Consider the following 27,560-nt stretch of genomic DNA (forward strand, 5'->3'; position numbering starts at 1 on the left):
ATCAAATAAGCTCAAAATAAAAGGGGTTACTGTATTTAAAAAAAAAGTATCGGTGAACATCCCATCCGGTGATATTTCCATCTACAAATGTAAATGGATATTCATGACACGAATAATATGATATATATGTTTGTCTTGTTGGATAAGTTCATATATGTGTGTATTTACTAAGCAGGTAAGATAATCCAAAGATTTTGAACTGTCCACGAGTATATCATCGTATCTATGATATTTTTGTTAAAATGAATTTTGATTAAAAAAACTTGTTTTTATAATTTACTAAAATGCAACAACAAAAGTTCATCACATTCATGTCGTAGCAACAAAAGTTCATCACATTCAAGATTATTCCATTTCTTCATGTTTGTGTTTCCTTCTTTCTATTGATTTTTATTTTTTAATTGTTTTACCGTTGGTAGCATATGTTGAATCAAATCAAATTTAAATTTTTTAAATGTTCAAAGTTAGTACCAATTCCACACGTTTCAATCTTCTTATTCTACTTCATCGTCTTTTTTTTATTCTTTATTTCCTCATTCTTGTATCATCCCTAGAGTGCTCGCAAGGCAGAACCATCAAATTCACAATTTTTTACCTTTCAAGAACAAATATTTCGCTATATTCTTTCCCAGTTTGCTTTGATGGTAAGCACCCGCGCTATTCATCAAAATATCTGTTTTATACTGCTATTTTTTCTAGAGAATTGTTGTTCCCACAATTGATAAGGCCGTGCCACACTAGTAAAATATGATTTTGCCCCCTCGGCAGTTAACTGCTGAAGAATTTGAAATCCGGCTGCAGTTAACTGCCGAAGAAAACCTCGGTAGTTATCTGCCGAGGAAAATGTTATAAGAACATAACAAACATAGGAGTTTCCAAAACTCCATTGTTACGTTTTTTGATCTCCAATGTGCGATTTTGAGCTATTTCAAGACATTCCAAGCCAATTTCAATCACAAAAACAAGTAAGTTTTTTTTAATCTTATTGCATTGTTGTTTTGCGGTTGAATTATTTGTTTTTTTTTGTTAAATTTCGATTATATAGGTTCGATTATATATATTTTATTGATTTTATGATTTTATGATATGTTAGGATAGTTTAGGTTAGAATTGTTAGAGAACTTTTATTGAATTGTTAGGTTTAGATTTTGATGAATCGTTGTAGAACTGTTTAGGTTTAGGTGTAGGTTTTGATGATAGTTTAAGTTTTGGTTTAGTTTTTGATTTTATGATTTTATGGCATTGTTGTTTAGTTAGGTTTTGATCGCCATTTGTTTTTAATGTAGATATGTCTCAGAATCAGAATCAGGGTAACGTTCAGGGTGATGACATGACATTGGTGTTTTCATGACATTGATTTGTATATTTGTACTTTGATGACATTACTTTTAATTCCATGAGATTTTTTACTGTTTAATGTATAAAAATATTGGTTTAATTAAGTTGTGCATTTGCGCCAATATTTTTTTGTGATTTGAACCGTTATGATGAATTTCAAACGTTTGTGTAATTTGAATCAAATGTCGGTTTAATTTAATTATGGACAATTGTAAAAAAATTGTATTTTTCTTGTTTATGTCCAAGTTTCAATGTTGTATGAATTATTTTGCCTTTCGAAATGCTCTGCTTTAATTACAGGTAAAAACTGGCCGAAAAATGGCTTGAAAATGTTTTAGAAAGAATCATGCAGAGCTCACTGTCTGCTTGTTTTCCTCAGCAGTTAACTTCCGAAGTTTTCATCGGCAGTTAACTGCAGCTAGATTTCTAATTCCTCAGCAGTTAACTGTCGAGGGGGCAAAAAAGTAAATTACTCGTGTGTCACAGTCTTATCAAATGTGGGAACAACAATTCTCATTTTTCTATAGGTTGCTAATCGCTTTTGATCATTTGTCTTGTTTTCACTAGAAATATTTCATTAAATTGTTGAATTTTCAATGTCGCAAGACACTTCACAAATCAAGAAGTTAGCAAAGAAGATGAGAATTCATAACACTATCAATACCACATTTACTCATATATACGATTATGGTACATTTTTCCTATCGCTAACCAATAATTGCCTTTTTCTGTTAGAAAGATATAAAGTAGACACAACCAATTCTTTCATACCAATCTTTAATTTTGATATGCAAATACAAGCTTAACCTCAATTTTATTCTTTATATTATATTCCTATGAATACTTTTGGCATATTGATATTGATATATCTGGACATATAATTTCTTATTTTAGTTATTTGACATATGTATCTATTGGGCTTAATGTCTCTTTTTTATTTTATCCAAAATGTTAATTAGGTCATTATTTCATGTTCATAACTGATGGGTGGTTGGTTAACATTCTCATCTTATATGCAAATACATTATTATAATTCATCAAATGAGATGAGATGATTTGTTTTTGTAGAAGAAACCATATATATAAATTTGTTTATCTATACATTTGTATTTCGAGAATTTAGAGAGCATTAGTTTCTTATATCTTCTATCATCAGCATAATAATTCATCTTTTATTTGGTGGAAACACCATGGTCTTTGTATGGGTGCTATTTTGTAACTAGGTGATTTTGGTGGTGTTCTGTTGTTGGCATCTTAACTTTGTAAATATTTTTTTGATGATTCTCCTTTGCACACCTTATGTAGGATATGATCATTGTTGCTGTTTGAGTAATATTAATTTCATTTTGATTTGTTCAAAAAAAACTCGTCTTTTTCTTTGACATTAATCTCACTATCATCCTTTTTCTGAGTAATTTATACTAAACTACAACAACTTAATTACTTGCAGCCATTTTAATCAATGTCAACATATACTTTTCATTCTTACTTATTTTCCATTTTATATGTTATCAATAACTTCACTCATAAACTAAGTTGTTTGGACTCCCGTGGTAAGGAATTCCTTTCAATGACGTATCTGGGGAATATCGGGTTCGATTCTCAAGGGGAACAACGCTTGACCAATGCGCATGTCTCTACGCACGAGCCGGATTAGTCGTTCATCTTTGATGGGTCGGAAAGCGGTGTGAAAGCCAAAAAAACACTTCACTCAAAATAATTAGTAATTATTTATTCTCTAAATTTTCCACAAACTAAATATTCAAGATATCCGCACATTATTAAAAAATATATATATATATATATATATTTAAGATATGCACGTTGCACAGGACAAAATCTACTTTAAAATAAATTTTAGCCCTTTCAAAAGGGGAACCATAAATATCACCCCAATGTATTAATTATTTATGTATCATTAATGCAGTTATAAATATGAATAATAATTTTAGGGCGTGTCTTGTAATATCTTGGCAGTTGATCATTTTATATCATGAGACTGTAATCATTTAAAACATGTCACAACACCATTTTTTAAATATAAAAGAACCAATTTCGTAAAAGAGTGAATATAAATATATCAAGAGTGTAATTAAACCTATAACACAAAAACTTGGTGCTATCATATGATATTTTTTCAAAAATAATCCACTAGTTTATGATTTAATTAATATACGCGTTGGCATAGTTACAATAAATCATATTCTTAAAATAACAATCAACTAAATAATTTTTTTTGAGACGGAACGAATATTTGTTTATTTTTCATTTTGATTTTGACAATAACCGAACAAGAAAGAAAAAGTGTGTGCCACTGTGTCTTCTAAAATTGTGTTTTCATTTACTTCTCCTATGCCTCAAAATTTAATGTAGACAATAACCAAACAAGAAAGAAGTAAAGGCTAGTTGTCACGTGAATTAACTTTTATTTTTTGATTAAATGAATTGGTTTTAATTAAAAGAAAAAACTCAATTAAATTAGTGTTCATGAGTTTGAAGTGTGTTTTTACCACCTCTTAGAAGTTTGTTTCCCTCAATCAAATTTCCTTGTCTCTTTCACAAGCCATGAAGCTTCGCATATACGACTAGGACAATTTTCAATTTTACAGTGTATATAGAATTTTCAATCAAAACCATTGTAAGATGAAGTCCCAAACATGAGATTATATTCTGATCTAAAACAATTTGTCTCGTTTAATTTATCCCTTTAAAAAGGCAAATTTTACGGTACACCCAAAGGTTCGAGTGTATTGGTACACCAAATCATTAAATTAATAGTTAAATATGTTATTTTTTGAAGAGAAAAATTATTTTCTATCATCTATAATTATAATAATTAAATCTTATTTATCAAAAATGTCGACTAAATAAAATTTTAATTTTTCTGAATTTTTAGTACTCATAAAAAAGAATTTTGATTATTTTTTACAATAAAATGTAAAAAAAAATTAGTATGATTTTTATAAATAATGAAATGATGTTTTTTCTTATTAAATGTTATTTTCTAAAATACAAATATCAACAAATAGCTCTTTATTTCATAAAAATGATAGTTAATTTATAAATTTTTAAAATAAGAGTACCAGTACACCTTAATTTATGGATGTACCGTAGAAATTTCCCTCTAAAAATTATGCAAGTTGCTTATAAATTAACACAATTAAGAACGATCACTAAGAAAAGTTTATCTTGAAGTCAAACGTAATATAATTTTTTTCACTAAATATTGGTGGCAGAAATAATATGAATTTCAAGTTCATGAACGATGGAGGGAAAGATATGTATTGGGTTTCACCAACAAGCAATGTCATTTGTACATTTAAAAATCAACAACTATCAAATAATTTGTGTAAAAAAATACAAAATTTGTAATTAAAAAGTTGTTAAGATAACATTTCTCTTCGTTAAATATAACCACACAAACTAAAACTTGCATGAGTGATAACCGAACCACACGATTTCTTCATCAACCACAAACTTGCATGAGTGATGAAGACGTCAAGGTGTAAAATTTGGGTTGTATATCGATTACACGATACAACATTGGATACCATTCGTTATGGTGTAACTTCGAAAAAATTTTAACCGCATGGAATCCACATCCAACAATCCGTCTCTCTATTTTAATCTTAAACTTATGTAAATACAATAAGTTGTTCTTAAATTATATAAAATCCATCAATTTAGTTCCGTTAATAAAATATAAGTGAATAAATTGATAAATTTTCATATATAGGAAATAAATCGATGATTTATTTGTTGGGTCTTACTAACTATTAAGCATATAAATGTCAAACTTTTTAGTTTTCAAAGCACCGAGGGTTAGTTAACCACTTATCCACACTAAATAGTTCATTTTAATAGGAACCTTCATCATTAATTAGAATTCGATTTGGAAGCTTCAACATAAATTAGAATTTGATTGAAAGCTCCATAGTTGTTTGGGTCCCTTTTAACGAATTCAACTTTGCATGTTACTAGTTACATAATCCTCGAGACTAGTTCCACATCCATCTCAATCACACTAACACATGAAATAAAAAAGAAACCATGTGGATGTGGTGTGGTGTGGTGTCTTGAAGACATGCAAACCTTTATTCGTATGACACATATGACAAGTGATGACAAATGCATAATTGATGACTTGAAAGTCTCATCATAAATTTTTATCAATTAACCGCTTATGTTATATCTTTACGAGAAATGTTAATGAATGTCTTAAAATACTTCTTAAAGATTTTAGATAGTAAATTTTATAGGAATTTGTGCATGTAATATATCGAAAATTGAAATATTAAATTTTTCTAATGAATAATTTCGTAATTGAGTATCCTTAAAAAATGTCTTCAAAAGTTAGAATACTCTTTAAAAAGATCATAAATTTCGTAATTTACGTTAATCAACATTCATTTCGGTTCTATTTATAAGAAACAATTGACGTTTTAGATTCATTGTTTAATTTGTGTATCCGAGTTGAAATATTTATCAGATACATCTACTCTTCAATAAATCTAAAAAGTCAATTATTTTTTATAAATAGGATCATATCGAGTACTATTTCTTCCTTTGATTTGTTCGATTAATTAGCTAGTCAACTTTAAGTTAACCATAATTGAAAAAAGAATAGTTCCACACCATATGGTTTTCACTTAACTTATAATTTTGTGGAAATAACGTGGTACTTGTAGTTTTGTTGGATACAGGTACAAAACTTAAATTTAATTTTAATATAATTAATTATAAGAAAATGACATGAAATTAAATGATTGGATGATACATAGGTAACAGACAAATAATTTTCTTCAACCAAAGCCAAATTTAATCCATTTATGTTCCATTAAAGGAAATCAACAGTTCTATATATTTGAGAGGTTTGAAACCAATTTCATCCCATGCAAAACAATATCAATAAGAAAATAAAAACAAACATTTATAAATACAACTATGGGAAAAGCCATTGTTTCAGTTGTTCTAGTTTCCCTTGTTGTGGCAATATTTCTGAATGGTTATAATGCTGAGGATGGAGGAAGAGGTAATCCACCAAAGAAAGATGATGGTATTTACAAATCTCAAAAGTTTGGTCATTGTATAGATTGTATGATTTTGTATAAAATGTGTTTGGTTAATCCTTACCTTTGGACTTTGCATGACACCTTTTGTCCTTCTATAGATCACACAAGTAACAATATCGCATCTAGTGGCAAAGATGCTCCTCAAGTTGTAAGTGATATTCCATGATCAATGATCATTTGTGTGGCAATGACTTGTGTTGTGTGTTATATTAATATATCTATATGTATCTAAATAAAACAATGTTGTGTGAGTAAGAGACTAATATGTAACATAAAAATTTGTAGCTAAATAACCTTTATGGGCAGGGTATGGGCTCTTCTTAGATATATGTCTTGTGGAGGATAGATGTATTTTATATTTGTTCGATGAACTTTGTACTATGGTTATAATTAAAGGTAAGTGATGTTTTATTAAGTACATTGAATGAGTCCATTCATATTTTGGTTCTTTGGTCCCTCAAGCAAATTCTACTGGTCCTAAATTTGCAACTTGAAAACCAACATCCTTGGATGCCAATATTTAACTCTTGTGTTGTGGTGAACTAATTCTGAATCTAGGTCATATTCTAAAAGATAAAATTGTTTCTAAAGTAAAATTAAAATTCGATAACTTCAGTTATACAGAACAATACAATTTCAACAATTATCCAACACCAACAGAGGAGTTACTCCAAACTAGCGCCTAAAGTTAGAATATATATTACTATATATGTACTTCATTTCAACCAAATATTGTCCTAACAATTTCTATAGCATCACACATTGTCAAGTTAAGCAATCATGTGGCTCACAAAAGTGACTAATCTCTATCGGATATCTTCTTGTTGTACACAATAGGGGTGTTCAACGAACCAATCTAATAGAAAAACTGCAAAACGATCAAACCCAAATCGAAACTGCAGAAAAATACTTTTTTTTTTACGCAACTGCATGTTTGGTTTGGTTTGCGGTTTTTATTTTATCAACCAAACCGCAACAATAAGAAAGACATTAATTAAGCATATGTCACCTAGACCAATACTTATAGAAACTCAATGGAAACTTTTATAAAATGACACATTTTTTCTCTTGATAAGTTTCTTCTTTATTTTTTATTTCAAAAGTGTATACATATGCTACTTGAACTTTTAGTGAATGTTAAAATCTTAATCTTTGTATTTCTTACAAATTACTTTTTGTTCATATTTTAAATTTTTCTAATAGTATTAATCTTTTGAGACTTCATAGTATAAATTTTAGTGATCTCAAGTATTTGAAGCATAAAATTTATGTTAAATATTTAACTAATAGTATTAATCTTTTGAGACTTCATAGTATAAATTTTTCTCACTCCTTTTGCTACTCATTTATTCATTAAGAGTATTTGGCTAAATTAGTCTACTCATCCCCTAACTAATTTCTTGTTTTCATTTTGATCCCATAACTTGTAATTGGTTAAAGTTAAAGGATCATTTTACGAGTTATAGAACCAAAATGAAAATAAAAAATTAGTTAAAGGACCATTAGAGCAATTTAGCCAAAGTATTAATAATCACCTGAATTCATTAAATATTTTTTGTATTTATAAACCTATCATTCCTAAAAGACTTAGGGAAAGAAAGTCATGCCTAAAACATTTCTAATTTTTTTAGGAGAATTTTCTAATTTTATTGTTTGTTTTAAATATGTCTCGTTTTATTCTAAAAAAAAAAAATCTCATTTTAAATTGCCCTTTAAACTTACATATTTATTGGGCCGGACCAAATTTTCTTTAGGGCCAGAGAAACAAAACCTGATCTCATACCAATAATGTTTGACACTTACTTTTTCCACCCATGAGCTTCTTACGTACCTTGTTTAGATTCTAACATCTGAATAAATGATCCTCAACTATTTTGTTTTAAAGGAGGAACGGTTGCATGGTTCTGCTTGAATATAACACTACAATGATACATCATAAATGTGATTGTTGCGAAACATTAATTAATATGGTATTTTGTATGATACTTTGAAGCATTGGTGCGTAATGAAATGATCATCTGCTGGAAGAAAGAAAATCATAGTATAAAAAACTAAATTCGTTATAAAGAGATTGAGGATGAGAAACAATGGGAGAAATTCAAAACTTGATAAACTATAAACTTAAGAAAATTTTAAAGTATTGTAATCACTGCACATTGTACACCTTAATTCATAGATTTTATACCAATCACTTATCACTCCAGCCTAAGGCCTAAAGGTCCTTGATCGTTCATATTTTGATTATTATGAACATATTCAAGATCCAATTATTACTGGAAAAGCTTTTGATTTTTTTTTTCTATGACAAATGCTATCCCATATTCCAATCATCAACACACGATATTTGAAAGCAAACAATTTCAATAAAAAAAAAATATCCATCAGTATTAGTTATTCCCTTAGGCTTTGTTTGGAAGTTTGAAAAGGATGGGAAGGAAAGACTTTGGAGAATTTGAAATATTGAGGAAATTGAAAGAAAAAAAAAAAAAAAATTCACATTTTTTGAATGAGTTCCTTTACCCTCCGTCACGATGTAGCATCATGATGGAGTTCCTTTACCCTCCGTACAAACGCATAAATGGAGTTCCTTGACCCGATTCCAAAAATAGCATGGGAGGTTTTGAGATTTTCAAATTGAATTAGTCAAACATTTATAATTAATTTGTCATATTATTTAACCCTTGGGTGACCCTATAGTCACATGTTGTCATGTAGCTTGGTTTTTTTTTTTGTCTTGTTAACAAATATCCTAAGAGCATTTGTTAAGGATTTAAAAATAGAAACAATTACTAAATTTTATGTAGAAAAAGTTACTTTTAATATTTCAATAGGTTGAATACACAATTTACAAAATAAAATTTCTACTTTGAGCTTCTTAACAAATTCACACATTTCCTTTTCTTTTTTTTTTCCAATAAACAAATTCACTTCACATTTTCGGTATCAATTGTTACATAATGCTTAAATTTTAAAGTAATTTTATTATGCGTATTTCAGTTTCAATGAAAAATATAAAATAAAACACTATGTTGGAAACCATGTCCTTTTCACTCTCTGGTAACAACAACTCTGAATAGGTCGAACCGTCGAAATATAGTTTTTCTTTTGGTAGGAAAAAGTCAGAAATACAGTTGAAAATAGAAAGAAACAAATCAGAAATATTTAAATGAACAAGTTCTCTTTTACTTGGAAATTAATTTCATAATAATTAATTAACTATAGATTAAATTAGAAACATAGGATCCAAAATTCAACTGAATCAGAAGCTTTTCGAAGACTCAACAACATTCATCTTCAAAGCAGAACTAGAATCACTTCAAAGGTGAAAACTTCAATCCTACAACACGAATCACATTCACTGTTAGTTCAATTCATGTCCTTTTTTCATCATCTAAACTCCTACTTTATTGGAATTGTTACTTTTGATTTCCCTTTTTTGTTGTTAGTGATTCATCACTTAATTTTGTTTCTATTTTCCGTTATGGTTGATTTTATATGCTACTTTATGCTGTATCTAAATGAACTGTAGTTAGTTGCATACGATTTTCATATGATCAATATATCTTGCTTAACTAAGATCAACCTTATTTATTTGGTTTATCACAAAATTAATTCATCACTAATATCATATGATAAAGATTAATGAGTTGGATATAAATATGATGTATGATAGAACATTATGACATCGTTTGATCCATGTAGTCGATCTGACTTAGTAGGATAGGACTTGGTTGCTGTGTTGTTGTTGTGATCTTGACTTATTGTTTTCCTTTAGAGGGTTGCCCAAGATTGGAGATAATACTTATTACTAATTAGCATCAATTGAAATGAATGAAGGAATTGAACTGAAAGGGCAAATAAAATGGATTCTACTTTAAAGCTATATTTTTTGTTCAAAGCTATATTGATGTAATTTTCATTAGAAATAGAAGTACTATGGAGTTGAGGCAAGGAAATCAAGCGGTGATATGCAGATAGGAAGTCCTTGTTAATTAATCTGTTTGATGTATGATCTATATGGTTTTGATCTTTTATGGTATCTAGAACTTGACGGTGCTTCAATGGTTATGCTACTTTTAATGCTTATTAGTTATTGTACTTACAAAATCACTGTTCTGCTTTATAGCTTAAAGAAATAGATGCAGTTACTATTCCTTTTTTTCAATTCAAGGCATGGAATTAAGGATATCCAGATGGCTTACAAATGATGATTCAAAGGAATTTATTTTGTGTTTGTTATATTCAATTAGAAGTAGAACTAGGATTCATCACCACTGCCTAGTATATATTTGAATATACTGGGTTATTTTTTCTTTGAAGCCCTTTTGATGAATCTGTACTATGCTCCTTAATTTCAATATGTTGAAGTCTTTGTGTATGTGTTGGAAACTTGGAATATGCTATGCATATACTTTCCATTATTATTTTGCTGACACGCTAGTTTGGACTGCTTTGCATTTGAATCAGGTCACAGATTCTTGCTTTCTAAATTTATCTTCATGGCCAGCGATGATACAAATGAGCCCTTACTATTGAGATCACAGGACACTGTGGCTCAAAAGGCTAAAGGACGATTAAACCAAAGAAGGCTCCTCCGTTCTAGAAGTGCTCCTCACACAGATCATGCTCCTTTGGTGATAAACGACAAAGAATCGATTCCCCTTTCTGAAACCATATTTGGGAATCTACATCCAAGCTTTAAAAAAGTGGCTATTATCCTTATGGTCTATTTAGGTGTAGGAACTTTAATCTTCTACCTTGTCAGGAACCAAATCAAGGGAATGAAAACAGAAAGATTCCTTGATGCCTTATATTTTACAATTGTGACAATGACCACGGTTGGATATGGTGACCTTGTTCCCAATAGTGACCTTACAAAACTACTGGCTTGCGCTTTTGTTTTCTCTGGAATGGCGTTGATGGGACTAATCCTAAGCAAAGCAGCAGATTACTTGGTTGAGAAGCAAGAAGTTTTGTTAATTAAAGCCATGCACATGCGCCAAAAAGTTGGTCCAAGTGAAATTTTAAAGGAGCTTGAGATCAATAAAACAAGATACAAATTTTTTCTCGTCTTTTTGCTTCTTTTGATTCTCGTGATCGTGGGCACAATCTTCTTAGTCAATGTAGAGAAATTGGAAGTTATTGATGCCTTTTACTGTGTTTGTTCAACAATTACAACTCTTGGTTATGGAGATAAAAGTTTCTCTACTCAAGCTGGAAGAATATTTGCAGTGTTTTGGATACTAACAGGTACCATTTGTTTGGCTCAGTTTTTCCTCTACATGGCTGAACTAAACACCGAAAGCAGACAAAAGGCACTTGTCAATTGGGTTCTTACAAGGAAAATGACCAATTATGATTTGGAAGCTGCGGATCTTGATGAGGATGGAACTGTTGGGTTAGTTCATCATTCTTTCGAAGTCTTATACTCTTATTTATTGTTAGCAGTTTATTATAACTACTCTCTCTTCTCATTTTATTTTTCGTTTAAGTTAATGCCAAAGGTCTAAACCTAATGGACGTTCATCTCATGTTGTTCTAGTTTTTTTCTTTGGGGCTTGTCCTTGACGGAGTTAGACAGTGTGGCTACCTGTTAAGAATCGGTACAGACTGTTAGATCATATTGGACTTCCATGTTAGAATATTTAGCACAAACCCAATTAGAGGAGTGTTTAGCATATTGGATTTCAGTATCTAATCTTGGTGATTCATGATCCAAAAGGTCTAAACCTAATGGCCTTTCATGTCACCTTGCTTATAAACCCTCTTAGTCTCGCTATTTTATCCGATGTGCGACTTTTATTTTTAATGGTTATACTCCTTTTCATATTAAAATAGTACTAATATTTTTCTAACTTGAATACCCTTTATTCTAATGAGTTGGGTACAATGACTAGTTAGTAGAGAATACGTCGAGATACAAATTTATAAGGGTGTCATTGAAAGAAATGTAATTAACACTCTTGATATTCTAATGTGATAAATAATTTACACAAACCAATATGCAGAACAGTGAAGATAAAATGAGATAGAGGGAGTATTAATGGTTTACATATACGTCTTCATTTATTTTAATATCTTTGGTTTTATTGTTCATAGGGCTGCTGAATTTGTTATTTATAAGCTCAAAGAGATGGGGAAGATTAGTCAAGAAGATATAACACTTGTGATGAAGGAGTTTGAAGAGCTTGACATTGATCAGTCTGGTACACTGTCTGTTTCTGATATTACACTTGCTCAATCGTCTTAAACCAACATTATACACGCAAAATTGTTTGAGTCGTTCTAGTTTTGAAGTAAAATGACAAAATGCACAATGAGGATGGAAAGTCTGAAATTTTAAGAAAAGGTGCACATTTCCAGGACAGTCTCGGATTCTTGCAATTTGATACTCACAGTTTGGAACCTTATACTCATGTGTATAACAAACTATGAAGTTTTTGAGTTTCCATGCCTGTTTTTAAATCAATAGCCTACACAACTTACTTTACATGCCAAATTTGTGGTTAATTGTTTGTAAATGGTCTGCATTGGATGTAATATAAAAATTACTCGATACGAAAAATATTAAATTCATCACTTTTGCTGTTGTTGTTTCATGAAATCGAGCTCAAAGTAAGGCTCCTGTGATTGCCTTTGATTCTATTTCAGAATATCACGGAGCAATTTCTTGGTCTAAAGTCAAATCCACCACATGATATATTAAGATGCAATATTAACTCTACTTTTTTTCATATTTATTTTCAAGTTTGGTGTATCAGTTAGAGAATACCATGGAAATTTCATCCCGGCAAGAATAGCCTTTCAATAAGACCAGTATTAACTCTACATTTTGGTCATTCAAAAATTGTGTCACCCAATTTAGTCCCCGATAAAAATAAAACCTAGAATAGTCTCTGACATTTTCATGACAATTTCATACCATAGACAAATCAATCTCTCACCCAATAATAAAAGGACTAATTTGTTTCCGATATGAAAATGCTAGGGACTACTTTAACTCTTATTTTTGTCATTGGCTAAATTGGACTGCATGAAAATTATGAATAGCCAAAATAAATCTTCAATCTATAAGCTCTTAAACCCAATAAATTTTATTGGTGAGATGATCAACAGAACTATTTCATATTTGATTCAAGCATGTGGAGATCCAAATCATTTTACTACAAGAAATCACTATAAGTTTGAGTGGTTTGAAGTACCCTCGATGAAACTAACCATTCCAATGGTAATTTTTTACCAATGATATTTGATATTGCAAATTTGTCAGGAATTGAGTTAATGAGAAGAGTTTGATGGGCATACATAGATAATATAAAATAATTTTACATTATCTTCCAATAAAAAACCATCAATCAACCATATCATACATCCAATTTCAAAATATCTTTGTAATTTGACGAAACATAAAATACTTATAGAATGTAAACAGTGTATCTCCAATTTTATCTATTGAGAAACAACCTATTTAATTGAAATAAATGATTGCTAAAGTTATTTAATCGAATGAGATATTGAGAAGGAATACACTGCCAAATTCCAAATCAATATCACCATACCAATTTCAACTTTTCTTTTCATCTCTCTTTCTATTCCATTACCAACAATTTTTCTTAGTTTATTTGTATGGACAAATAGACAATAGATTGGCCGGCTTACATACATGTTTATCAGTCACCTAAACAATAATAGAGTAAGTAACGGATAGATGCCACCTAACATTGAATATGGATGTCATGTCACATGATGCTTGTACGATTTTGACCCAAAAGAATATTAGTGTACGATGCTTCCCATAAAGTCTTATTGTTTTCAATTAAAAATTGCATTATTTTAACCTATGTTTTGATTAAATTTGACATCTTTCGCAAGAAGACAAACAGTTAATGGTTACTACATTGATTTTTATTGGTTGATAATTACTACATTGATTGCGAGCACTTGGACTTGGCAACCAATATAGCGAAAGTTGAGTAAAAAAATAACGAATGTGGAGAAAGTGTCGGTTACTATATTTGTAACTGAGAGAGTGTCACATGTGGTGATGAGCATAATTGATAATTGTTGAAAACAACAAGGATAATGATTAAGTGCACGATAGATATTTTCGTGCATGTTGCACAACAATATATTTCTCTCTTTTATTTGATGATGATAGTGCTGAGCTAGTATTGTACCAGCATATCCATATCTCTTGTGAGGTTGTGATAGTGTTGTGCTATAATCTTATAATATGATATATTTATACAAACTCAGTGCTAGTTTTGATTCAAATGCCAAATCAATTATTTTTCATTTTTCACTATAAGAGTTGAGGGGTGAATCTCTATCGTATGTGTTAGGTATCAAATTAGTTTACCCTACAATACCCAAGTAATGAAATCAATAGAAAATATATAATTTTCATTTGGCTCGTAGATATTGTGGGCATATGAAATAAAACATATTTTTGTTTTTTAAAATATGTTACTTATATTGATTTAAGAAATAAAAAGCAATAATGATGGAATTGGAAGCCAACTAAGGAAGAAAAACACCGTCGTGCACCTTTCGTGTAAATAGAGTGTCGTGCTATATAGCACCACTCAAACAACAAACTACAAACATGTTATCATATATCATCTTGACTGTAATGGTAATGAAGAGTAATATCCTGAGATTTTATTATTTGTAGGAGCAATGGATTCAACGCTGATTGTTATATACTATGGATTACTTTCACGAATATAATAATGTTCAATTATTCATCATCAACGAACCACATTGCATCTTTTGAAGACAAATTGCCCAATTTGTAGCTGCCAATCTTCAATCTCTACAAGTATCAAATTCCTCCCCTCAAAAAAAAAAAAAAGTATCAAATTCCTGTTATGCACTGACAATTTATCTATTTAAAAAGAATAAAAATAACCTGCGACAGTCTACAAATGGATGAAAAGGACACCCTGCCACACCCGCAACGCCATATGAAAAACTAGTTCCGAGATTGTGTTGATTTTCTCACATTCACGATTATAAACTTCGAACCTATTTTCAATAAAAAAAAAAATCCAAACTTTTAGTTAATCCCTTTAGAGTAAACATTCGATTTAAATTTAGTACTTCCATGTCAAAATCCCAAGTTTTTATGGTGTGCCACATTCATTAATGCTGCGGAATTACATTGGATATATGAAATTGTTGATTTGGATAACAACATATTCGAGCGGAATAAGTTTACACTTGATCAATTAATCTGAATAAAAAGTTGCAATAGGATTTTTAGTCCAAAAAGTAATGTTTATCGTTACGAGAAGATGCATAGCAAATGTCTCGTGAATTTTTCTTCCTCGTGATGATAAGCATTACTCTTTGGACTAACCAATGAACACGTCGACATTCGCTAAATTTTGTAAAGGGTTTGCGATAAATAGCAGTGATCTTAGTCAAAATTAGCAATATTACATCATCCAATCTAGTTTTACATTGATGAAAATGACATATCATAAAAAAAATAAGTCACAAACTTTGTGTTGGGGGCCTAAAATCCAAAATTTATTATTTCACATCGTGAGTGTGAGTGAATGAAGAATCAACATGCTCTTAGTTTAGTGTTTGAGCTAATTCGTTAGACTTTTTTTAACCCAAAAATAAAGCTAATTCTACATAAATAGATGATAAAATGGCCGTCTCTATTTATATTCTTTTGAGAAAAAAAAAATCCTCAAATCAAAAGCTATCATCTCTAGTCTCTACCCAAAATTAAATTTTATTATGAAAAAAAATAAAGAAAGATGTAATTAATAATTTCAATCCCTCAACACTAGTTAATACAAATTCACAAGTCAATCTTAAAAAAGTAACAAGATAAATAAAAACTACTAAGATAATGATAATTATATTGAAGAAAAAAAAGATTAAACTAACTAAAGAAATATAGCCTCTGATCATTATTATAGGCAAAAATTTACATTTTAGATTCATTCAATTAATAATGTAATAGATCACATACATCATTTAATAAATAAATCTAAAATGCAAACTTTTACTTATAGTAATTATAGAGTTGAATTAGAGTACATAAAGATACACATTACACAATCAGTTGTTTCACTCTCAACCATCGATCTGGATCGGACGGCTGATAGCTATAATCCTTCTGATGTATATCTTGGGACACTAATCGGCCTTGTAGTTGTTGTGAAGATCCAGCTGCGATTCATGGTCACCAGCAACGTAATCAAGAAGACCCTTATGAATTGAAGCATCAGTTTGAGGTAAAGGAGAAGTTTTTGCAAAGACAAAGACAAGGGCAAGAACAAGTGCTGTGGAGAGAAAGAGTGGCCAAAAATAGGTGAAAAGGGTCACCAATTTAGGAGCCATAGCTATGAGAGAAAAGAGTGTTATGCATAAAAGTAGTGCTGCTATGATATGGTATCTTAGTTTTAGAAGCTTTTCTGGGATCTTCATTAGTGAAAGTGAGTGTGAGGTATAACACTGGTTGAGTTTGAGTTGAGGTTGTTGTGTCACTTGTGTCTTGTGGTGTGTGTTTGTTTTTCTGTGTTTAGATTTACTAGATTAGATTCTCACTCACTCACTAACTGTTCTTTTCTTTAGATTTCCACTTTCAACTTTCCATTTCCACCGTTTTAAGTATTTTTTTATTTATTTTATTATTATCTCAAATGGTTCGGAATTAAAATAGCATTTTGCTTTCGATTCACGTGTCTAGAATACTTTATACTCCTTCCGATCCTATTTACAATAAACAATTTACTTTTTAAATACATTAAATAATTTATGTATTTGGTTCAGGTTCTTGACTAAATACGTACATTATTCAATGTATCTAAAAAGTCAACTTTCTCTTGTAAATAGGACCGAAGGGAGTAGCTTTGAAGCACGGACACCTCTAGGACTAGGCATGTCACGGTGTCTAACACGTATCAGTGTCCAACACTTTTATGATACTCGTGTGACACGTGTCAGACAAGTGTTTTAAATACAATTATTTTTCCTTTACTCGGACACTCCTTTGACCGGTGTCCAACACCTATATAACACCCATAGTCATATGAGAAGTGTCGAACAACTCAGACATTTTTCTGAATCATGTTTTCTCCCTCTTTCTTCCACAAACCATAGATACAAGAGAATATGTGTTGAGAAATCTTAGATCAATGAGGGGTTATAGACATCAAAGTCACTTACGGTGTTTTTAGCTTTTTCGATAGAAGATGGATAAATAAAGGTCAAATGTCATCTTATTTTGTTTTAGAATTTTTTTTAATTAAATAATTTGCTCAAATTAGATGAACATGTATGTTTTTTTTATTCTCAATTTGGATCTTTTATAAATAAATTAATATATATGTAGCGGTGTCGGTGTCCTATTTTTTTACATTAGCGGTGTCTAATTGTCCGTGTCAGATATTCGTGTCAAAGTTCGTGCTTCGTACCTTTATAGTTTATACTAGTGCAGAGTTTCTATAAAATAATACAAATTGGTGTTTAAATAATAATGATGTTGATCAAACAAAATAATTAGGTTGTGTTTAATGAACTCCACCAAACGATGAATTATTCAAAAAAAATCTGAATTTGGTTTTATGGGTGGATCACTTCTTGACCAATTTTACTTACTTCTAAGTCGAACTTTAAATAATCAGATTATCAAGGCCTTTTTTTCTAGACTCAACATTAAAAAAAAAATGTAAATTTAAGGAAAATGTCTACACAAAATATCATTGGAGTCCGGTGTTTTAACCTAAGATAGATGAGAGAGAGAGAAAAAAATTATATGACAAATATAATAGATTGATAATGTGATAGAAAAAAAAGGTAGAGATAAAATGCGGTGGGAAAAAAATATCTAAATATCATTGTTGTAAAGTTGTTGAATTTCAACGAGTAATCGAGAAAACCTAAGTTTGATCAATGATAGGGATGTACACGGTTAGAATTGGTTTTGACCAAACACATTACTCGAACCAATCAATTTTTTTATTTTATTTTTTTATAAAAACCAAAAAATTACTACTATTTTTTCTTTGGGTAGTGTTAACTTGCGCCCTTAGGGCACATGTTAAGAAATCTAAAAAATAGAATTATTCCCTTAAATTTTGTGCATTTAATTCTTTAAACATTAAAAATTAAATTTAATGTACACATTCCAATACATTATTTCTATTTTTGACTTCTAAATTTATGCTTTAAAGCAGAAGTTAACATTTCTCTTTTTTTTTTATATATTAAAATCACATGATTTCTTAAAAATAAAAATAAAAAAATCATATGATCAAAGTAATAGGAATGCTAGGATCAAAATGTTACAAAGTTAACAATTCCACCAAATGATAAAAAGTTGGTTTGAGTCGTATGGAGTTAGAAGACATAACTTTTTATAAAAATAAATAAATATATTATATAATTAAATATTTTTTTTTCATGAAAATTCAAACAGATACACTGAATTCTTTAATTTAGAATTTCTTGAATTTAATTGAAATACTTCTAAATCAACAAATAATTCTTTTAACCAGATGGATCAGTAGGTTTTCGAGTTTTGAATCATCAGTTTGTTATCCAAATCAAAACACTTCAGGTTTAAGGGGGGTTAGCTTGAGTTTGACCCAAACTTGAACAAGTTTAAGTCAATTACCGATTGATTTGAGTTACTAGGTTGAACATGTCATCTAAGAACGTGAACACCCCTAGTCACTAGTTACAAGTCAAAATAATATTTTCTTTAATTGGCCACCTTGTGTGAATACAGGATCAGGACTAGCATATCATCTGGGGCACCATGATATCACTTATGTGGATGTGCTGACGCTTCCTCTTGTCCAGCCTCCTCATGTTGGGGCTCATGTAGTGACTCTGTTGCCTCAGGCTCAACCTCGGGGACATGACGAGGCTCGAGCTCGTAAGACACTTTGAATCTGTCATGTCTAGTCTTCCTTGTATACTCATGTCTAATCGAGACAATCATGCTCAATGTGTTTCCTCTAACTAGTGGCGGAGCGTTTCATGGGCTAGGTGGGTGACTCGCCTAAAAAATATTAAAAAATTAACGATCATATGTCTACTTTGCGATATTTTATACAATTTAGTGTCAGTTTTAGATTTTGGTTGATCCAAATTTCTGCAAAGTGGTGTAGTGGCCCACCCGAAAAATTTAAATAATTCAATTGTAGGTATATTTTACGAGTCTTTAAACAATTTTTCAATGGTTATAGTATTTCATGGTATCAAAAGTGGCATACGTGATTTTTGTGATGCTTATACTTGACATATAGTCATGTCAACTGAAAATTCTCTCAGTTAACGGTTGTAATGTACAAAAAAAGTTTAATAATTTATAGTATTTGTTAAATACGTAATTTTATAAATATCTACCCTAACATTTTAGTCAAACTCCGTCATTTCAACTTCATACTTAATGTTTATTACAATTTTAATTTGTGTTTATATATTATAATTAATTTTAGTGGCCCGCCTGAGTTTTTTTTCTGACTTCGCCACTGCCTCTAACGTGATCGGATGTGCGTCTATGGCCCCGTTTGGATAAACAGCTTATATAGATGCTTATAACATTAGAGCTTACAACATAAGTTCTTATACTTGATAAGCTCTTTATGTTTGGATATGTACAGTAAAAAGTATTTACTTAAATTGAAGTGTTTGGATGAGCTATTACATAAGCAATTATAAAAATTTTAAATATGTTTAATTTAACAAAAAAATAAAAATAAAGAATCAAACAACAATTATCGAGAATTTTTTTACAAAATTAATCTAAGATATAAAAAATCTTAAGAAATTATGATGGTAGAACTTGAATGGATGTACCATTAGCGTACATGTTTGTTAAAAAAAAAGAGGACAAGTTATTTTTTTTTTTTGAAGGAAGGATAATTTATGTTTGTTATTATTATTTTTAATGATGTTGTTACTCAATAAAGATAAGCTTATACCTATCTTTCTCTCCAATATAATATTAAAATATAGCTTTGGAAAGAATTGGAACGAAGGAGGTCACGTTAATTCCATAAGCTCCATAATAAGCCTTGTGTTAAGCTAAAAAATTGAACTTATTAAAATACAATATAAGCAGCTTATAAAAATATGATAAGCTATTTTTATTAATTTACCTAAACACCAAAACGTTCATAAATACATAGACAAATCAAAATGATAAACGAAATTTTAATAAATATCTAAGAAGTAACTTTTGAAACACATCTTTCCTCTGTTTTTTTTTTGTTTTTGAATAACAAATATTTAGAACGAGAAAATAGAGATTAGGATCATCTCCATCTATTATACACTTCCAATGCAGGATGATCTTCAAGACACTAATTTCAAAATTATATCTTGTTAATAAAAAAAACTAATTTCAAAATTAAACTCGTACAAAAAATGGTAGTACTTTGAAAATTCGTAGGAGAAGAAGTATAAAAGAAGAAAAAATAAGGGTGCAAATAGAAACTTTCTATTTGTTTATTAGTAACAACTAACAAGCCCAAAGCATGAAAGCTCGAAAAAATGGCGCCTGTGGCAGCGAGAAACGCCGGCGCTGTTGGTGTCGGAACTGCCATCTTCGTCTCCCTCGTCGTTGCATATTTCTTCTGCGACCGTCTCTGCAATCCATCTAAGAAGAAGAAGAAGAAGAAATCAAAGAATGGAATCATTGACGCCATTGGTAACACTCCTTTGATTAGAATCAATAGTCTCTCTGATGCCACTGGTTGCGAAGTAATTAATCCCTTATTCAATTTTCATTTTTTCGTTCTGTTACACTAATTTTTGTAGTATTGTTTATAACTCTGTTATTTATTGTTTAGATTCTTGGCAAGTGTGAGTTTTTGAATCCTGGAGGGAGTGTTAAAGATCGTGTTGCAGTTCAAATTATTGAAGAGGTAACTTTACTAAACCCCTCTTTCAATTATTGATACTGATTACATTATAGTTTTGAAATTCTGTGTTTTATCTATTTTTTCCGTATGTTCTCTTATCTATTTCTGCATATCACTTAGTATTAGGCCATGTTTGGGTAAGCAACTTAATTTACAGCTTATAGCATAAACACTTATCATGATGAGCGGTTTTGTATAAGCTATTTCTATAATGGAAGATAAAATAAATTTAAATTGTTTTTGTATAAGCTATCTTGGAGAGCGGGCGTGTTTTGGTGGTAAAAATTGATTTTGTAATATTGATTATGGCCAAAAGTTGATTATGGCTAAAAGTGAGTTAATGGTAAAGTGGCTTATGTTTGGACACATTTACGTAAAAGTGAATTAAATGATAAATTTGAATCTAAAAATCTATTCTAGAATCGAAAGCCTCCAAATTCCTATTCAAGAAACAATGACTTATGTTTGGAACGTTCATGTAAAAGTGAATTGAGCATGCAAGTATGTTTGATTGTTTGGTTCCACTTTTGGAGTAGCCAAAATCAATTTTAGAGGAAAAATCAGTATGCATGTATGTTTGATTATTTGGGTTCCACTTTTGGAGTAGCCAATATCAATTTTAGATGCAAAATCAATTCTACCCGTGAGTAAGGAAACATGTTCAAATCAATTTTGCTTACTTTAAAATTGGAAGCAAACAATCAAACATACACAAAACTAAGCTAAAAACAGTTGATGAACAAGTCCTAATTGTTCTCCCGAACAGTCTCTCAAGTGCTTATGCCCGTGGATAAGCTCAAATAAGCCAATTCAAACAAGCCCTTTCTTTATAAAGGATTTTTTGCAAGGGAAAGTTGTAATTAGATTTTAGCCCCCAAGTTCTTAATTGTATATATTAGAAGTTAATTCAAGCAAACTCTAATTTAGCTCTGGCATTTGGGAGAATTGTTTCCTTACAATCTTCTTGCCAAAAGAGGATCGTCGATGTTTTGGGTCATTTCATTTTTCTTCATAGTCATTGCTCTTTATTTATTGCTAATGTATGTCTTTTGTTTCATGTTTCCTGTAATTTAATTGAGCAGGCTTTGGAATCTGGGCAGCTACGACGAGGTGGAATAGTTACTGAAGGGAGTGCTGGAAGCACTGCAATTAGCATTGCTACAGTTGCTCCTGCTTATGGATGCAAATGTCATGTGGTTATTCCAGATGATGCTGCCATTGAGAAGGTATATATATGTTCAATGATTGTAATCAAACAACTCTACTACGCTTTGCTTTCAGTCTAGCCCTAGCCTCTAATTTTTGTACATAATTGCGTTTCGCGAGGAGCCGAGAAATGTTTTCAACAAAAATGAACTTGAAATTGATCTAGATTTAAGACAAGCCAAAAACTCCCTTAGCATTTTTGGCTTCCTCACCTACATAGCATTTTCTATCTATCTGTTTTCTTTTCTTTTTTCATGCTTGGTAATTTGCAAGTGGAAGAAAATGATTGAACTAATCAAGAGAGGGTTTACACAACTATGTCTTATGTACTAACTTTGAAAACATTTATTGTTGTGTACTTGTGGTTGTGAGTTGTCCAGATATCACATTACTTATTAGACCGTAAAAATTCATGCTAGTTACAGTTTCTAATTTACCTTGTATTCTGTATCTGTCTATCAATTTAATTGAAATTTATCATATTTCCTTCTTAGTCTTTCCACTTTATTTCCTTGTATAATGAGGCATTTTTTTATTCTATTGCGACCATCCATCAGTCTCAAATTATTGAAGCACTTGGAGCAACTGTTGAAAGAGTACGACCAGTGTCAATCACACACAAAGACCATTTTGTCAATATTGCAAGAAGACGGGCATCTGAAGCAAATGAATTTGCATTTAAGCATAGAAAATCACAACCGAAGGGCACGGACTCGCAGCAAATAAATGGTTGTAAATCTGATGGGCACAAGCACAGCACACTCTTTCCTAATGATTGTCAAGGCGGTTTCTTTGCTGATCAGTTTGAGAACCTTGCAAACTTCAGGGCCCATTACGAAGGTACAGGACCTGAGATTTGGGAACAGACAAATGGAAATTTAGATGCATTTGTTGCAGCAGCAGGCACTGGTGGTACTGTGGCTGGTGTTTCCAAGTTTCTTCAGGTTCATCCCCTCTTTTCTTCATGTTTTAAATATTGTCATTTTGATTGTAAAAATTGCCTGACTTTCATGTCTAATGCTCAACAGGAAAAGAATCCAAACATCAAGTGTTACCTCATAGATCCTCCGGGTTCTGGCTTGTTTAATAAGGTAATGAGGGGGGTAATGTACACCAAAGAGGAGGCAGAAGGACGAAGACTTAAGAATCCATTTGACACTATAACAGAAGGAATCGGAATTAACAGGGTAACGAAGAATTTTGCAGAGGCAAAACTTGATGGGGCCTTTAGAGGAACAGATATGGAGGCCGTTGAAATGGCCAGGTCATTCCTTACTCTTTGCTTCACCATCTTCTCCTATTCTTGAAGAATTTTTTGTTTGTTTCTTGTTCACTTTTTGTACTTAGCAACTGGAAGAAACGATAAATGGATTGTTGATTTAATGTTTCCACGTGTTCATTTTTTTTTTTTTTTTTTTGCATATTAGGTTTCTCGTGAAGAATGATGGGCTTTTCCTTGGGAGTTCTTCTGCGATGAACTGTGTTGGAGCAGTTAGAATAGCGCAATCAATTGGCCCTGGTCACACAATTGTAACCATTCTTTGTGATAGTGGAATGAGACATTTGAGCAAGTTTTATAATGCTGAATACTTGTCTCAGCTTGGTTTGACACCTAAAGCAACTGGATTAGAGTTCTTGGGTATCAAATGAGTGTCCTTCACTGAATGCCAGTAGCTCCTACTTCATTACCCAAGTGTTTAATGCTTGCCTCAGATAATGCGTATGGCTTTTTTCATCGGCTGAGAGTGAAATTTGACTGGACCAAGTCTGGGAAGTTCATGCGAGAAGCCAACAAGTCCATCGTGTTTATGGTGTTATGATTGAAATATTCTTAGTGGTACGATATGGTTGATTCGTGGTTAGATTATACTACTATACAATATAAGTAAAATGAGTCTCCTTAGAACATTGGTTAAAAATAGTGAAAGAATCACATGTTTATTTGTTACTCCTTCAGTCTCCAATCTTTGATTTCTTGAGGTCTATATTTCGTACCTATTGATTTTTCAGTGGTTTTTGAGCCATTCACAATGTTGGTCACAGTTTTATTCAAAATAAAAATGTTGGTCACAGTTAAATTTTTGCTAAATCGGAAAATGAAATACTGGCGTGTATGTCACTTTGCAACTGTATTGTCAATTTTTATCATATTTTACTTAATCAAACTAAAATTCTTGTTAAACTACTAATTTAATAAGATTCTAATTATTTCCTCTAAAAAAATCTAATTATTTAATTAAAATACAATTGTGTACCATAAAAAATAAATAAAAATAAATAAATAAATAAAAAACTAAAATAAAATACAGTTAAAAACAAACTAAGATCAATTCAACCCTTCCTTTTCCTCCTCACATGTTTGCATCAAAGCCAACATTCTAATTGGTCTTCCAAACCCAAATGGAATAAGTTCACAGTCACAGTCATAATCAGCATAGGAGATAGGTAATTATAGTGAAAGATCAAAATCACACCAAATAAAAACTAGAGAACACAATACATAAATCACAAGTCATGCAATTCAAACTGTCTAAAACATTTATATTTATATAAATAATATTATCAAATTTTATTCATTAATGTCAAAATATATTGACTCATTGATCATAACAATAAACATCAAATAGTAAATTAAGCATATTCTATTTTTGCAAATTAATTGATATAAGAATAAGAGCATCAACAACCTTTTCAACAACCCTAGCATATTTTGGGAATGAAGGGACATCAAAATGAACTACTTCAGCTGGATACTCCCCAGAAACACAATATTCAACATAAGCTATAATAGAACTCCCATTTGAACGCACATCAAAGTAATCTTTGCTCTTCAAGAGTTGTGTAATTTGTCCAATCACATAAAGAACTCCTACATTACTCCCAAAATAATGCAAACAACGTTTGTATAGGAATACTTGTTTGCGATTGCTACCACTTTGTGCCATTAGCTTCTTTATTCTTTTAAGAATGTTGGACGCATTTCTATGAGCAACATCAAGTGTGTATGATGCAAGGCTAACTAGGTCTCTTTCTGCACCAGGCTTTGATTTGATCAATGTGGAGCAAAATTTAGGATCCATTGCATCTTTACATATGGTATCCACATCTACAATTTTGTTTGAAGCAACACAGGAGAATGAAGCACATAAAAGAAACACCACCACAAGAGAAAAGAAACGAGCCATGTTGTATTTTCTTTTCTATTTTAGTGATGATTGATTTCTTACAACCATACCTTCACAGTTTATATAGCAAAAAGTAACATGCGTACCTAATTCCTAATTCAAATGACAAAAATATGTCAAATATATTAAGTGACAAAAATGTAACAATAAGAAATTACAACTAACAAGCATTATCCAAATATAAAAGGAAAACACAAATTAATATTGAAGCCTAAAAAAGAAAGTTACTCGTCAACAAATCTTAATTTAACTGACAAAAATGTTAAAATTGTGATGATGGATGTCGTGACCTATGTTCGAACTTTGGCCCTATCACTTGTTTAAAAATTATAATGGTTATTTGTCATTACGTCTATCTATCAAAGAAAGGTATCCTTGATTTGTTTGATCCGAGCCGTATTGAATTAAAGGGTTGTTTAATATATCAATCAATTAAGGTTGAATAAGTGTTTGATCCGTTCCTTTAAAAAAAAAGTGTTTGGTCAACATAAAAATCTCAAGTTTCGTTTTTAATCATTTTAAAATGTTTCAACAAGTTTTGATTTTCAAATATTTTTTGTCAAGATTTTTTATCCTAATTTTTAAGTCAACTCATGTATACCCTTCATATTTTTTAATAGATTTTTTCATATATATATATATATATATATATATATATATAGAATGTTATAACAATCTCTCCAACAAAAATTTAGAATTTTTTAATAGAAAATTAATTAAATATGAAATTTTTAAGCGCTAACAACTTAAAAATTCATATCTAATTCATTCCTTGTTAAAAAAAATTACCTTCGCAAAAGAAATTTCTATAATGTAGTGAACATGAACTAAAAATTCAAAATTTAATGTTTTTTTTTAAAGAAAAGGTATATATGTTTGTTTACTGAAAAACATAGACCAAACTGCATCAGATAATTTTTAAGTGATGACGAAATACTCTTAAACCTAACGTATTTGTACGTCTTAGTCAATAAGTTCGATAAGTTTTTTATCCTGTATCGTATTTTATTCAGAGTCAATTTGTTTATGTTAATATTTCTATTTGATTTATTACTTAATGATGATTTTATGTCTAATTTTGTGAGACCTATCCATTTAAGATTGTTGGAAAAATTAGACATAGAATTATCACTAAGTAATAAATCAAAGAGAAATATTAACACACATAAATTGACTCTATAATACTTATCAAATTTATTGACTGAGGCGAGCATATGTATTAGGTTTAAAAGCATCTTGCTATCGTCCATTATAGTTAGTTGATCTCAAAACTGATACTATTTTCAGAATAGGGTTAATAGTGTTTTTCACCCCTGTAATATAGGTCATTTCCGGTTTTCGTCCTTATAAAATTTTCGGTTTGATTGCTGTCCTTGTAAATTTTATTTTTTTTTCCGGAATACCCCCCTCCTCCCTCCAACTCAGCAAATCAGCCTATGTGGCGCTGACAAGGAATTTTTTTTTCTTTTTTTTTTTCACTTACCACGTGTATAATTTGTTTTTTTTAAAAAAAATTGTGAAATTTTAATTTCGTTTTTTAATTTTAATTTTAAAAAACTCAATTTTTGTTTTAATTGTTTTATTTTTTAAAATATTTGAAAATTAATTTTCAAAAAAAAAATAAAATTATTCAGATTTTTTTCCAAAAAATTCAAATATTAAAAATATGATTTTTCAGAATTTTTAAAATTTTAGAAAATGATTTTTTTTTTAAATTTTAATTTCAAAAATGATTTTATAAAAATCTAGAATAAAATTTTCGAAAATAAAATCTGAATTTTAAAAAAAATCTGTATCCAGATTATTAAAAATAAAATATTTTCCATAAAAAAAAAATGACTTTTTTTAAAAAATTTCGAATT

General features: G+C 30.3%; 3 protein-coding genes across 4 annotated transcripts; 2 read left to right on the plus strand and 1 right to left on the minus strand.

Annotated features, from left to right (window-relative positions):
• The first annotated feature begins 9,533 nt into the window (after positions 1-9,533).
• LOC11437124 (two-pore potassium channel 1) lies at positions 9,534-13,090 on the plus strand. 2 transcript variants are annotated; one of them, XM_003617756.4, is made up of 3 exons: positions 9,534-9,770; positions 10,878-11,808; positions 12,510-13,090. In XM_003617756.4, the coding sequence occupies exons 2-3, from the start codon at positions 10,910-10,912 to the stop codon at positions 12,658-12,660; spliced, it is 1,050 nt and encodes a 349-aa protein (XP_003617804.1). In that variant the 5' UTR covers positions 9,534-9,770; positions 10,878-10,909; the 3' UTR covers positions 12,661-13,090. The 2 variants fall into 2 exon arrangements, with proteins under 2 accessions (XP_003617804.1, XP_024640856.1); XM_024785088.2 differs by having other exon boundaries at positions 9,535-9,732; positions 12,510-13,014.
• Positions 13,091-16,165: 3,075 nt separating this feature from the next.
• On the minus strand, positions 16,166-17,004 carry LOC11436679 (uncharacterized). The gene has a single exon (XM_003617757.4). The coding sequence runs from the start codon at positions 16,857-16,859 to the stop codon at positions 16,569-16,571; it is 291 nt and encodes a 96-aa protein (XP_003617805.1). The 5' UTR covers positions 16,860-17,004; the 3' UTR covers positions 16,166-16,568.
• Positions 17,005-20,907: 3,903 nt separating this feature from the next.
• Positions 20,908-24,469, plus strand: LOC11436130 (cysteine synthase 2). The gene is made up of 6 exons (XM_003617758.4): positions 20,908-21,146; positions 21,236-21,310; positions 22,390-22,533; positions 23,071-23,457; positions 23,542-23,777; positions 23,941-24,469. The coding sequence occupies exons 1-6, from the start codon at positions 20,937-20,939 to the stop codon at positions 24,161-24,163; spliced, it is 1,275 nt and encodes a 424-aa protein (XP_003617806.2). The 5' UTR covers positions 20,908-20,936; the 3' UTR covers positions 24,164-24,469.
• Positions 24,470-27,560: the final 3,091 nt, after the last annotated feature.

The sequence above is a fragment of the Medicago truncatula genome, chromosome 5 (genome assembly GCF_003473485.1).
Source record: "Medicago truncatula cultivar Jemalong A17 chromosome 5, MtrunA17r5.0-ANR, whole genome shotgun sequence".
NCBI classification, from domain to species: Eukaryota; Viridiplantae; Streptophyta; class Magnoliopsida; order Fabales; family Fabaceae; genus Medicago; species Medicago truncatula.